The 14,571-nt window shown below is 43.4% G+C and overlaps 1 protein-coding gene across 1 annotated transcript in view; it reads left to right on the forward strand.

The window, feature by feature from the left end:
• LOC310797533 (protein PHTF2) overlaps nucleotides 1-13,929 on the forward strand; it is a 103,556-nt gene extending 89,627 nt beyond the window's left edge. The window contains exons 16-18 of the mRNA XM_083659915.1: nucleotides 1,330-1,425; nucleotides 10,567-10,692; nucleotides 11,233-13,929. Coding sequence (XP_083516041.1) covers nucleotides 1,330-1,425; nucleotides 10,567-10,692; nucleotides 11,233-11,253 — 243 coding nt within the window. The 3' untranslated portion in view covers nucleotides 11,254-13,929. The remainder of the gene's footprint in view (nucleotides 1-1,329; nucleotides 1,426-10,566; nucleotides 10,693-11,232) is intronic.
• Nucleotides 13,930-14,571: the final 642 nt, after the last annotated feature.

The following is a 14,571-nucleotide window of genomic DNA, read 5'->3' on the forward strand; positions in this document are numbered from 1 at the left end:
TTCTTTTTTCTTTTTTTTGCAATTCCATCGCGGGCCACACAGGGGGCGCCAGTTGAGTATCACTGCCATAAACTAACTACTAACTTGGCCAATTGTATGAAACATGAACAAAAAACAAAAACTATAATCTCTAAGAATGCAAAGAAATGTAACTGGCTCGTTAAAACGCACATTCCAGGAATATCGTATTTACAGAAATAGCGTAAATGGCGCACGCTTGAGAGCGTGGTTGTCAGGGGTCGCCCGTCGGAGATTCCAGGCGGGCAGGCAGCACCCATGCATCGGATTGTCCGCTCGCTCCGCACGAAGCAGGTGGCTGCCTGGTACTCCGCGGATCCCACTCGCGTAGCACGACAACACGCTGAATCCCACTCAATTTGGGGGTGGAACATGCCATGATTGACCAATGCCAAAGCCAGTCGACAGAATTGTCAAATCAAATCATCGACACAGTATGGTCCGCCTCTCAATTTGTTTTCAGTCTCTGATGCTCGCGCTTGTGCATTCCGTTCCGGTTCACCTCGACTTTAAGGCTTTATCTAACGGTATAGATAACGTTAAATGGTCCGCCATGTTATGAACGTTACATGTATGGTATCTATGCAGTTACGTGTGTCTACTAACATTATTCAAATATCATAAAGTAACGCTATTTTCTGATAATTTCCTTAACTATTACTTACCATTACGAATTTCTTATTTGTGTACTTTCGTGTACTTTCCACTGACTAGATGCCTTGCGGCACATTGCTGCCTCTACCGGTCGGAAGTATTACTGTTCTTATTATCCGATGTTTGTCGTCTATTTTCCTCGAAATTGGGCTATAATTTAGAAAACGGAGCACGTGAGAGCATGAAAAAGACTTGAAATTGTTTTTAAGACCATAAACTCATTTGGAAAGTGTTTATTTAAGACATAGACGAGAAAGAAGTTGGCTCGTTTCCCATAGAGTTGAATGCATGTTCCTGGGGAGTGCTACACAAACTGCGCCCCCCACTGGCCATTTGAAAGAATGCAATTTCCGCACACGGGGGGGGGGGGGGGGGGGGGGTTTATGACATCAAAGTGGGACAATCACAGTGGGACAGAGAAACAGACAGACAGACAGAGCCCTAGCTCCCATTTCTATACTGATGATGATGATGATGATGATGATGATGATGATGATGACAGTGAAATGTATGGACTTTAATCTCAGAAATGCTTTGTTGTTGGTTTTCTCGCAACGTTCTGAGTATTTTTCTCTCATCTATTCACCTACAATGGGCCTAATGCGCTGTCTGAGTACTGACACTGACATGCATTCATCCTTTGTGTGTGTTTCACAGATCAACCTGTATCTGAAGATGGAGAAGAAACCAAACAAGAAAGAGGAGCTGACTCTGGTCAACAATGTCTTAAAACTGGCAACCAAACTACTAAAGGTACTGGACTGTCTGCCAGTGACTGACCGACAGACAGACAGTTGGTCAGTCTGTCCGTCTGACTGATGGACTGGACTGTCTGTCTTACTGACTGTCTGTGTCTGTCTGTCTGACTGACTGATTGACAATCTGCAGGGTGCACTGTCCACCGCTCCTTTAAAGAGATGCAAAGTGTGAAATTAAAGCAGCTACCAGGAGCTTTCATTTTGTGTTGATTGCAGAGGCGCCTGTTCGAACGAAAACTGCATTTCCTGAAACACTGAGGCTCCCACTGTCTGAGCCGCAGCAGGCCAGGCAGGTCTTCTCTGAGTCAACGAGCCTCCCCACGGTTTTATTTACTGCACTAGGCATCTCGCGCGCTCGATTCCTAGGCTCGCCCGCCCTGCAGCTCGCCAAGCTGGCCCTGCAGCTCGCCCGCTATGCGGGCTCTTATGACATCACTGATGACCACTGCACGTCGTGGCCTCGCCTGCTCTATGACATCGTAATTAGGGCAATCACCTAATTAAAAAATCCAGCCCTGTCAGATCACCCGCAGAACCCAGGGACGGAAGCCATCGTCTCCGTCTGGTTCCTCCCGATTCTACCTACTTATACTCCCATCACTGATGACATCTGTGAGAGAAAAATGATAATTTTTCTCTCACACATCATCACTGAACTATAGCCTCAGCCTTAGGGCAATCAGCCTTAGGGCAATTAGGGTCACCCGCACGGGTGCTCTTTACACCTCCTGAAAGCTTCAGCCCGATCGCATGTAAAACGGCATAGCTGTGCCGGACAAAATTCTTGAAACAAACAGAGAGACAGACAGAGTCCACATTGCCAAATTTATATAACTAGGGATCTCGCACGCTCAATTCACGATTCGTCCTGCAGCTCACATTCGCAGCTTGGCCGCCGCGCGGCCTTGCCCACAGCTCAACTGCTGTCTGGCCAATGAGACCAGCATCACTGATGATGTCACAGTAGGATTTATGATATCACTGATGATGTCACAGTGGGATGTATGACATCACAGTGGGACAGAGAAACAAACAGACAGACAGAGCCCTAGCTCCCATTTATATACTTATGATGATGGCAATCTCGCACGCTACGCGCTGAATTCCTACGCTCGCCCGCTGCGTGTGCGGGCAGCCTCGCTCGCCCACTGCACGTCACATACGCAGCTACACGGCCTTGCTACTGCTTGGCCAGTAATAGCCTCACCCAGAGCCGTGTATATAGAAGAGTCGCAACATCTCCATTCACTCCAATGGACCAGTTTTTTACTCTCAAGAGTTCCGGGAAGTAAGGTTCTGGATAGGTGCAGATTTCAGAGCGCAGAGCAGTAGATCAGTAGCATGCTGGACACTGCTGGCTGATCTGATCTCGAGATTATGGACGATGAATTCAATGGCCGTGTGTATTTATTTGAGCCGGTCTGGAATAACATACTGTATGGATTACACAAGGAGTGGGATTGGAGGGTGAGGAGCTGCTATCAATGTGACGGACAGCAGAGCCAGGGGTGACCCAAGGTAAATAACGCAAGATGGTTCATTTTCTGCCATTGCATCTATAATATAAGTAGGCATCTCGTGCGCTCGATTCCTAGGCTCGCCCGCTACGCAGCCTCGCCCGCCCTGCAGCTCGCCCAGCTGGCCCTGCAGCTCACCCGCTGCGCGGCCTCGCCCTGGCTGCTCCTTGATGGCATACTTCAGGAATGCTAGATCACATGTCCTGGAGCTGGCAACATACAGCTGTCCATGGTTGAAGACGGGGGTCTGAAGCCAGACTCCCACTTCTTTTTTGTGACATCATTGATCACTGATGATGTGACAGTGGGATTTATGACATCACTGATGATGTCACAGTGGGATTTATGACATCACTGATGATGTCACAGTGGGACATGGGACAGACAGAGAAACAAACAGAGCCCCAGCTCCCATTTATATACTGATGATGATGATGATGATAACGATATGTGCTGCTGTGTATCAGAAAATAAGACATTTGCAAGCTGTAAATAGAAGCATTACGTATGCCCCGTTTTCGCCTGTTACAGGACTCTACTCATGGCTTAACTCATTGAGTGCCAATGACGACTTTAGTCGTCAATTGCTTTAGTAACGTTGAGTGCAGGGGCGGTTTTAGCATCAGAGCTTTGGGTGGGCTCAGCCCACCCAAAGGTCATGGACCACTGAACCCCTAGGGGGGTCCGGGGGCATGCCCCCCCGGAAGAAAATTTTGTACAGTTTCAAGTAAAAATGGATCAAACTGGCGCACTTTGAGATAAAAATGAAGAGACTAGATCTATGAAGAACTACACACATCAATATCTTCTTTACCATTCTGTGGTTTTACAGCAATGAAAAAATAATTGTTTCCCTATATATACTATATATATTCTGCATACAGGTTACTATATGGTAGAATTATGCTTGCATAAATAATACCAAAATCACTTCAGGGGAGTTTCAAGTAAAGTAACATTTTGCTTTGTAGGCAAAACAAAAGTAAAATTAAATCAAAAGGGAACTTCCTAACTTATTGGCTGGAATAATATTCCGACAAGATAATAATATACTGTAAGCACTAAAGCAGGAGTTTGCAGTCAACTAGTTGAAATTAATATGTGGCAGTATTTGTGGGGGTCAAAATCTATGTAGGGTGTACCACCACAAATAGATCAGTGTATGGGAAACACTGACTATTAAATTGTGTGACTAGAAAGACACCAATAAATCTGAGAAAATGTACTTTAATTTTGAACAACAGCACTACAACGGTGGCATTACAAATGGTATTATGAAATTATTGTGTGAAAAAACAAGAATGCCACTTTTTTCATGAACTTTAAGCAGAAAATTAAAAAATAGTTTTAAAGCAAAAATAAATAATAAATAAAGATCATTTTAACATTGGCTCAACCAGCCCATCTTACTGACCACCAGGGGTCCTGGTCCTTAATCCCTTTTTATTACTCCCATGCCACTGGTACTGTACACAAACAAGGCTGTTTAAATATCTGCCTTGCACTCCCTTAGAGCAGGGGTGTCAGACTCATATTAGGTAGAGGGCCAGATTTGTTCAACTGAGACCTCATGGGGGCCGGATTTTTTTTTTTACTAAAATCAATTCGACTCATTTACCCATTTACTTCACAAAAGAAATACTGCTCTTTCCATTTCTCTTGAAACTGCCTGCATTCCGTGTCAACCTTTCTCTTTTTCGACAGCATCTTGTTCAGGGGTGGACTGGGATCATAATTCAGGCCGGGCATTAGATACCAAGCAGGCCAGGCCGATACGGGCCGACGCGCGTGCTGGCGTCAGAAAAATTTGGGCCGTTTATAGCTCAATTTGGGCCGTTTGAAGCCAGATGTGGGCCGTTTGAAGCCCAATTTGGGTCGTTTAAAGCCAGATTTGGGCCGTTTGAAAAGCCCGATTTGGGCCGTTTGAAGCCCAATTTGGGCCAAGTCCAATTTTACAATGAGATGCACCCACTTTAATCCTGAATAAAGTAATAAAACCACTAGTAAACCAGTAGGCGGCGCCTGGCCTGCTGTTCAGTGAGTGGCCTGACTGCGGGCACAATTTTTTTTTTTTTTTTTTTTGCAGGCCAGGCCAGGCCAGGCCAGGCCACCGGGCATTTGCCCGACGTGCCCGATTATGCAGTCCGCGCCTGATCTTGTTGATTCTTTTGTTTTTTGGTAGGTAGCTGAATGCGCGATTCAATTCCAGCGTGGCATCATGGCGGCTTTGTTTACACCTGATGACCTACTGACATACTTCCTTGTAGTGCAGGTTAATTAACTTATGAATGAACTCTTAGCTTGCTTATTAGCCACACGTAGTTCATGATAATGGGGTGCGAATTTAATAATAATGATAATATATATATATATTTTTTTTAATATTCCAAAACATCTCGCGGGCCGGATGAAACCTGCCCGTGGGCCGGATCCGGCCCGTGGGCCATATCTCTGACATCCCTGCCTTAGAGGGAAATAACAAGCCTGTAAGAACTTTTATTGAGATACTGAACTAACATCACAGCAAGACATAAGTGATGCCATGCACGCATGTTAAGCTATCGTCATCATCACATCAGACAGGCTGTGTAAAGCAGCCACTTGCGATTCTGAAGGGCTTAATTTCATTCAGATAACAAGGGACCCGTTTGAAAATGTTTGTCACTTATGCCCATATGTTTCTCAAAAAACATCACATCCATTTACACCCGCTTACTGCGAGCTAGCATGACATGGCTGGCTGGTGCCATGGTAGCCTACCTACCTTCCTCCAGTCCACCTGTTTGTCTGGCAGGCACAGCGACAAGTTCTTTTGTTTAGCCTACGACAACGTTACGTGCTAATTTGCATATCAATATGCGCTAATTAAGTAACTACTAACGACTCTGACTGCTCAATGCTCACCTCAGTTTCATTGATCATGAGTGGGGAGAACGATTGTGTGGACTGTGGAGGACCACTTCGCTGCTGTACTGTGTGTGTGACCTGTGTGAAGTGATGTGGGATTAGGCAGATAGATGGAGGAGGGAGCGCCTGCGCAGCCGCGGTTCTAGAAACTTTTCGGGTGGGCTAAACCCCCCTAAATTTTTGTCTCAGCCCACCCTAAGAACATAGAGGGGGGGGGGGAACATGCACACAGCGCATTGAGTGTAGTCAGAAACTGCTACTAATGACCACCATGGATTTGGAGAGGGATTTAAAAAAAAAAAAAAAAAAAAAAAAAAAAAAAGTTTTTTTGCCTCTATTTTTTTGGGTGGGCTGAGACTATTTTTGGGTGGGCTAAAGCCCACCCAAAAACGGCCTAGAACCGCCCCTGGTTGAGTGCCAAAGACGACTAAAGTCGTCAATTGCGTTTTTTGACGGTGGGACGTGTATCAAAGCCAGATCCATCTCCTGTGAAAGTATGGTGGCTGTCGAATGTGTAAAAGCTATTTTAGGGACCCATTAGGTGGCGACAGTGCTCTCCAGATTAGAGAACGGCCAGGAGAAAAGAGAGAAGAAGTCATGAGGAAACGGAAATCGCATCGATATGCATGAAGCATAACGTTAGCTGTGCCTGTGAACAGCAGTCAATCTGCTGACACCACAATTGAGCTCCTCCGTCTCCGCTGCAATAGCCCCTCCATATGATTTAGTTGCCGACACCAGCCTCTTTCTGAAAAGTTACATTATTCTCAGCTGGGTGCCGGGACAGGTTGTGAAAAAGCGGGGGGATGCAGCGCACTTTTCAGTGCAGACGGAGCAAAAGCAGAGCGAGAGCAAACGCAGCGACACTCAGAGTCGCGCAGAGACACTCCCACGAAGGAGGAGGAGGAGGGGGGTGGGGCACGCAGGGCAGCGTACAACACACAACACCCACACAGCAGGCTCGATTGACAGAGACAGGCAAACAAGCTATCTGATGCCCACCAGCAGTAAATCAAGACCAGCAAGTAGGTGTAGGGTCTGCGCACGCAGGGGCCAGCGCTGCTGGTTGCAGCTAAAAAATATTATTTTGCCAAACAAAATTCCTTTGTTTTCACTGTTTTATTGAAGTAAACTATTTTTGAGGTGTCACATCAGAAAATATTACCTTCAGAGTCAGTCATGTGCTTGAAATGCTATATTTCACAAAAGGCTCAATATCTCAGCTTCTAGATGGAAACGCCAATTTTTTCTGTTTTTGACCTATCTTCTCCGGCTGATAACTAAAGAACGGAAAATGATATCAATAAACTTTTTTTTGCTGCTGATACAATAGAGTCTCATCGTTCTTTGTGCGTGTTCGGTGTTTACAATAATATCACACAATATTCTGTGGGCCTCGAGAAATCACTGAAAACGCTCTGAAACTCTGGCACTGGGAGCGTCCGTTCTCCAAAAGTGGCTGGCACTCAATGAGTTAATATCTTCTCCAAATGTAACCAAAGTTATCTGGGTGAGTTTAACATATTTTAAGCTGGAAATAAGTTCCGGGTGTCTAAGGCTTAGTTCACACCGGCGACCCAAGCCTTGCCTACGCCTTGCCTTTACCCACGCTTTTAAATAGGCCTCCGTTTTAGTCAACGAGGCTGTGTACACCGGGCGCCTGAGCGTGAACCCTGCGTGTACCCACGCCTTGCCTGTGCCTTGCCGATTTTATCGTTTAGGCATGAGTTCTATTTTCAAGCCGACTAGGCGCGTGCAGGCAGGCTTCTGTCAAGCCATGAAAGAAAAACGCGACAATATCCGTGGGAAATGGCAAAGTCAACTGAATTTCAAAATAAAATGGAGTTACTACAACAGTGTTGAGCAGAGAGAGTGAGAGAGACAGAGATTGACGGGTGGCTATCACATGGGGCTTTCTCCCCGTTGGCAAACACATATTCAGGAGAGAGAATAGCGACCGAAGAAGCAAGATGGACAATGTTGTTGTGCCAGCACATATTCTTGCAAGATTACCATTCTAAAAAGTCAGAGTCAGACCTGGTTATACATATCCAGCATCAATAGAACATTAAATATAGCCTATCAGATTTATTTGACCTACCCATGATAATTCTGGACCACACGTGAAAAAATACAGTCGGGAGAGAGGAGAGGCGCTTGTGACTCGGCTCCAGGTTCAGCATGCAAAGGCGTGCAGTGTGATCGCAAAAGCGTGTAATAGGTTCATGCCCAGCTCAAAGTCTGCAGGCATAGGCGTGGGTTGAGGCAAGGCAAGGCGTAGGTTGTCTGTGTGAACGTAGCGTAAAAGGGTGTATTCACACCTATTTCGTTTGGAGCAGTTGCTCCGAAACAGAGAGCGTTTTCCCCGTTGGTGCGGTTCGTTTGGGGGAGTGTGAACACAGCAATCGCACTTGGATGGGGGACAAAACAAGTGGACCAAGATCGCCAAGAAAGGGTGGTCTCGGTCCGCTTTAAATTAACTCTGGTGTGGTTAGTTTGTGGTGAGAACGTGATCCGACCTCGATCCGACACAACTGCAGGAAACGGTGCGCAGTTTTGGATAAACCAGCTAAAGATAAACCATCTTCATTCAGATCCTGTTTTGGCAACTTGTGAAACTAGCGTTTGCATGGATGAACTTTGGGGGATTTTTTATCCATTAAATAAATGAAAACATCAGAGCCAGCCTTCTTTGTGATAAGATTGTCTGGTTCAATCAGACAATCAGACTGATTGCATGTCTTCCTCGAAATGTCCGTAGGCTATTATTAAATTATTTATGAATATTTTATTCCTGATAGGACAGGTGTTCATATGCGTAATCCTCTGAAGTCTCCGTGATAGTAATAGCAGAAGTTACGAGGGTCTTTGATCTTCTATCTCCAAATTCCTGATAGATAGCCTAAATAAATAAATACATACATACATAAATAAATACATTTCTCCCTCTCTCTCTCTCCCGATCCCTCCCTCCCTCTTTCTTTCTCTCTCTCTCCTCGCACGGCGCACGCCCGACGTAGCCTACAATGTAGGTCTAACAAAACGCATTCGTATAATCATATAGGAAAATCTCTGGGAATTATTTTTTCCATCCCGAGAGACTATCAGCCTACCGGAGTGTCTCCTGACCAATCCAGGAGGCTTGGCAATACTATTTGGACCGTTTGATTTGTGGCTGTGTGAACACAAACGAACCAAGGCACAAATGCAACAATTGTATCAATTAATTACCTGAATCGGAACAAAGCAAACGACCTAGAGGTGTGAATACACCCTAAAAAAACTGAATTCTCCTTTAAAAAATCTGGCTCCATCTTTACACCGCCTGAAAGTTTCAGCCTGATCGCATGTAAAACGGCATAGCTGTGGCCGGCCAAAATTCTACTCACATGCACACACTTCTCATTCTTATTATAGACTAGCGGACCCGTGGGGACCTCCCTGTGAGTTGGGCCCCCCCTGGTCTGGAACATGACATCATCACTGATGACATCATCACTGAACTTTATAAAGCCTCAGCCAGGAAGGAGAGCGTCTGTCTAGTGTAAAGGTAAAAGCACTCGCTTACCACCACGGAGACCCGGGTTCAATTCCCGGCAGCGGTACCTCCTGCTTGCTCAGACGCTCCTACAGACACATTTGGCCGTGTCTGCGGGTGGGAAGCCGGTGAGGTGGTAATGCAATATAAAGGATGCCAACTGCCGTAAAACACCACAGAAGAAAAACCAGGAAGGATGACATCATCACGGACATCACTGATGACATCACATCATTAGGTGTTCTGAAGATTCCCTTTAGTTTTTCCACTTCCTCTCCTCACCTAGTTCACTTTCTTTATCTCACTTCTTTACCTAGCTTTACTCCTCACTGATTAGTTATTTGCTTCAGCTGTTGGCTCCCTCACTGATTGTCCCCATTAAGTTCACCAGTTCCCTTCCTCACTCCTTATTTAAAGTCTGCATTCCTCAGTATCATTCAGTCCACACCTTCCACACCAATGCATGGGGCGACTTAAAGGGCAACCCATGTGTGTTTTTCTGTGTTCTCAATATGGGGTTTTGTCCCCATTTCCAAAGTGATTGCTTGCAGCAAATAAATATTGTTTAATCTGGAAAGCAGTTTCTCTGTACATTAATTTCATTCTTCTGCATCCTGACCCGAGGCCCATAGTGACAGCCCACTTTCCCTGAACTTAGCCCTCCATTACATTAGGTAATTAGGGCAATCACCTAATTAAAAAATCCGGCTCCATCAGGTCACCCGCACGGGTGCTCTTTACACTCCATGAAAGTTTCAGCCCGATCGCACGTAAAACTGCATAGCCGTGGCCGGCCAAAGTTCTGCTCACTCACACACACACAGACACTTCTCAAATTATAATAAGATAGGATATAGATAGATAAGGCTGACATCACTGCTTCATTCACTGATTGGAACAAAGATTAGAACTCGTTTCACAGGGACGTAAGACGTGACGGACGCTATGCGAGAACCTAACCAGAGGCATTTAGAAAGACTGTTATATAGAAATGGCCGATCTCCTCGCTGATGGTCTCATTTGCTGATGCAGGTACAGTAAGATGTGAGGCATCGGTATTACATTTAGACTGTTTCATAACCAGTTAAACATTCCTATATCTGCTAAAAGTATTAAAATGTCTTAAGTGCAGACACCCTAGCCTCACTAACTCTCTCCCCCTCCCTCTCTCCAGGAGTTGGACGCTCCATTCAGGTTGTATGGTTTGACTATGAATCCTCTGCTCTACAACATCACCCAGGTGGTCATCCTGTCTGCCGTGTCCGGAGTCATATCTGACCTGCTAGGATTTAACCTGAAGGTGAGTGAGTGAGTGTGAGTGTGAGTGTGAGTGAGTGAGTGTGTGTGTGTGTGTCAGACATTTGTTTTTACTGTTTCACATTGCCTTGTTAGGTTGAAGGGGGTTTTAAGTGTTAAGTGTTAACTGTTAGAATAAAGAGTGTGAAGTCCAAAACACACTGCCACTGTACACCGCACATCAAAACAGCTGGCCCTATTACAGTATTTTCTATCTATAACCCCACAGACAAGCCACCGATGTGGGGTTGTACACTTCATGTCACTGTCCTTGATCAATAACTGGAAGTCGTAGTTTACTCATCTTTTTATTTACAATTACATCACTGGATACAGACGTTAACAGATGAACAAATTAAGAATCACTGACTTTGTCAATCCGCTACTCTGCTAAAGCAGAGAGGAGGCAACTGCAGAACAGAAAGTATCTGCAGGCACAGATGAGATCCATACTGACGGTTTGTTTGTGAGGTTAAAGCTCTGAAACTGAAAAGCAGTTTGTCTGAAAGCTGTTTTTGTCTTTCTTACTTGTCTAACTCTGCAGCTGTGGAAGATCAAATCGTGACAGTGAAGAGAGAAACGCCACTCACCTTCACTCACTGACTGACCAACTGACTGACGTCATGACTGAGTGAATTGTCAGTCTCCACACATCCGAGTGCTTTGACCTTCAACGTTCTCACTTTGTGCAATTCACAAACTATTTATTTACCTGCTCAGTGTTTTTACCTACTGTAGGTTTTATTTCAATTCTAGTTTGTTTCATATTTTGTTTTTAAACAAAGCGATACTGTGTTTTAGCTGTGTTCACAAGAAAGTGTTACTATTATTATTATTATTATTATTATTATTATTGTCTACATGATGGGTTAGGTTCTCAGCTGCATTTGGGTCAGTTCTGTTTTCATTTCAGCCCATTCAGGAATTGCAGCATAAGATCTAAAAAATAACATTCTGATGGTGAATCGGTCAGTGGTGGAAAAAACAGCTGTTGGGAAAAGTTTTTACTTACATTGAAAGGTCCCATGATTATTTCTATATTGATTGAGTTTCATAACCCTTGTGCTCCAAATAAATCATTAAAAATAGCCTGTTAAATACCTGTTAGAACCTTTAAACCTACTTTAATGTCAAGAAGAAATTCAGCATTCTTTTCTTCCTTCATCCAACAACATTGAAAACGAGATGAAATTATTTTGTTGGGGTGAGTCTGCAGTCGTTTCCGAGGAAATCCTCTAGCGACCTGACCTGACGTCTAAATTTTAATGTATGTAAAGTTTAACATCACGTTGTGGATTCCCTCATATTTTCCACCGAAAATTAGAAAAGGGATACTTCAACTAATATCCCCAGCTGCAAGTTTAAATCTGTCTGTTCTGCTGAAGAGAAATACTCGGCTAACCGTATAATCCTCAGAGAATGTAAAGATGAATGTTCTCATTTCTATTATTTGAATATTTATCTCAAAATAGATTTCTTACTAATGCCTATTTCCTGATTCATACCCGATCTAAGATATAACAAAAAGAAAGGGGGAAAGTATGTAACAGTGACGTTGAATGACTGAGTTTACAGAATCACAGTTTAGCTGTTAACTTAATTTCCTGAATTCGCTGACTTGAGAGAGAATTGAACCCAAGTTTTGTTTTCAAATGCAAGAAGACTCCAACATGTAATGAAACAATCATCCAGTTTATGGAAAAACAACATGAAGAGAGGCAGCTTTCACACAGACAAGCATCTTGGCTACAAAGGCTTCAAAATTCTGTTAGTTTAACTCTGGATCCTGAAACCGCCTTTTTCTCGAGTTTCCCGGGTTGCTTCAAGCCTTTGAGTCAACCTTTAGTTTCAGTGCCGGTTTCTATCAGGATCCATTTCATATGTAAACAGAATATGGGATTTTTATCCTGGACCCAGATCTATTGTTTTCATCTCTGGTATAACACAGAGAGTTACACACAGAGAGCACTGTTGGATCTGAGTCACACCTGCTTTTCTTGTTCCTGTGTCTGAGTTGTTCTTATTGTCTAAATCCATAGATCACTTTTCAAACTGGGTTGAGTCTCTCTCAACAGGAAAGCCCCCTTTTTCAGCCCTAGACCCAAATCCAGTTGAAGAGCCACGAGATTATTGGCAAGCAAATTAAAACATTGGACATTATTGAAATCCTTTGCTCTCTTGAGCTCATAGTAAGATTTTAGAGGATATTATCATCCGTCTTTTGCGAGTTTTGGGCGATGAAAATCAGGGATTATTTTGCGTGGCCATGTTGAAGTTTGGAAAGAAAGCCTTCAAGTGTAATTCCTCACTCTGAGCCCCAAGTTGGAAGTAATATAGCAGTCATGTGAACGCATGTAAACCATTGAAGCTCCTCGCCTGCTGTTGAAGGACTGATTCAGTTTGGGGTGCAAGAGGGGCAGAGTTGAAACCTTTTGGGATAATCTGATTGGTCCGTTCGTGATGGGCAAGGTCAGATTGTCCCAGAAAAGTAGTGGATTTGTTTTTTTAAACCGGTTATTTATCATCTGCAATCTGTTTTAGTACGACGGGGCAGTTCCATCACTTTTTGTCTTTTTATTATTATTATTATTATTATTATTATTATTGTCATTGATATGAGCATGACTGCTTTATGACTAAGCAGTAAATTGCTGCATTAGTGTTGAGTTTTAGCTGATTGAAGTGAACTGGCCCCTGCCTGCTTCCTGCAGGTTATCTCTATGTACTGCAGTTGGGACGAGTTTGAACGTGAATGAAGATTATGCACTTTACACACAGATAGAAGAGGAAAAGATGTTACGTTGCATTTCAATGTCAAAACGTCTGTTGCTGTTTATTTCTTTTTTTTACATCACTTGCTTGGCACTGTGTGTGTGTGTGTGTGTGTGTGTGTGTGTGTGTGTGTGTGTGTGTGTGTGTGTGTGTGTGTGTGTGTGTGTGTCGGAAGTAATGCTAGCTCCAAACACAATCTGTTGTGTTGACATTTTGCATCACTTTCTGAAGTAAATCCAATATGGTACATAAAGTGTTATGATGCCCATAGAAAACACAAAAAATAAGTTTAATACAGAATATATGATTCAAATACTGACATCGCAGTAAGTTGGCATTTTGCTAACTGAGAGTTACAAACACGACAATGCTAGCATAATCATCTTTAGTGTTTTTGAAGAAGACCAAAGTGCTTTCTTTTATTGTTTGTCTCTGCTGGAAACGAATGTATGCTTTAAAATATAAGATAATTTGTTTGTTTCCCTTTGGAAATGCTTTAAAACTGTTTAAGTTTTTGTTGCTTATCATTTATATATATATATATATATATATATATATATATATATATATATATATAAATGATATATATATATATCCTTTTTGGCATTGTGTTTTTCTTTCTTTATGCATTTGTAAAGGCGCTCCCTCACACAGCTGACAGCAGACACACTTTGCAGTGTTTTTGAGGAACAAAGGAGTATATCTCGGTGACGGACTCTGTTGTGATTCTGTTTTCAAAGAGTCTGAATATTTAGAGTTTTTTGTGAGCTGGTCTGTCCACAAGGTCTAGATTTTTATAAGAAAAATAAAAGAAATGGATGTTGACTTCCTGCTCTTGTGTTGTCTGTTATTATTATTATTATCTCCGCCAGGAGATAGTGTTTTTGTCGCCGTCTGTCTGTGCGTGCGTGCATCTGTGCGTGTGTTCTGTGTGTTTCTGTGTGTTCTCTGTCTGGCTGGCTTCGTTGCTCAAAAAAGTCCCTTTCCTCCCATTATTTATTCTTAGATTTTTATTTTAAGTAGGACTTAAAAGAGCCACAACTACCCATAAAGGAGCTCTAGAGCAGGGGTGTCCAAACTTTTTTGAATGGGGGCCAACTTAGATAATGTG

This window comes from Poromitra crassiceps, assembly GCF_964638095.1.
Source record: "Poromitra crassiceps genome assembly, chromosome: 2".
NCBI lineage: Eukaryota > Metazoa > Chordata > Actinopteri > Beryciformes > Melamphaidae > Poromitra > Poromitra crassiceps.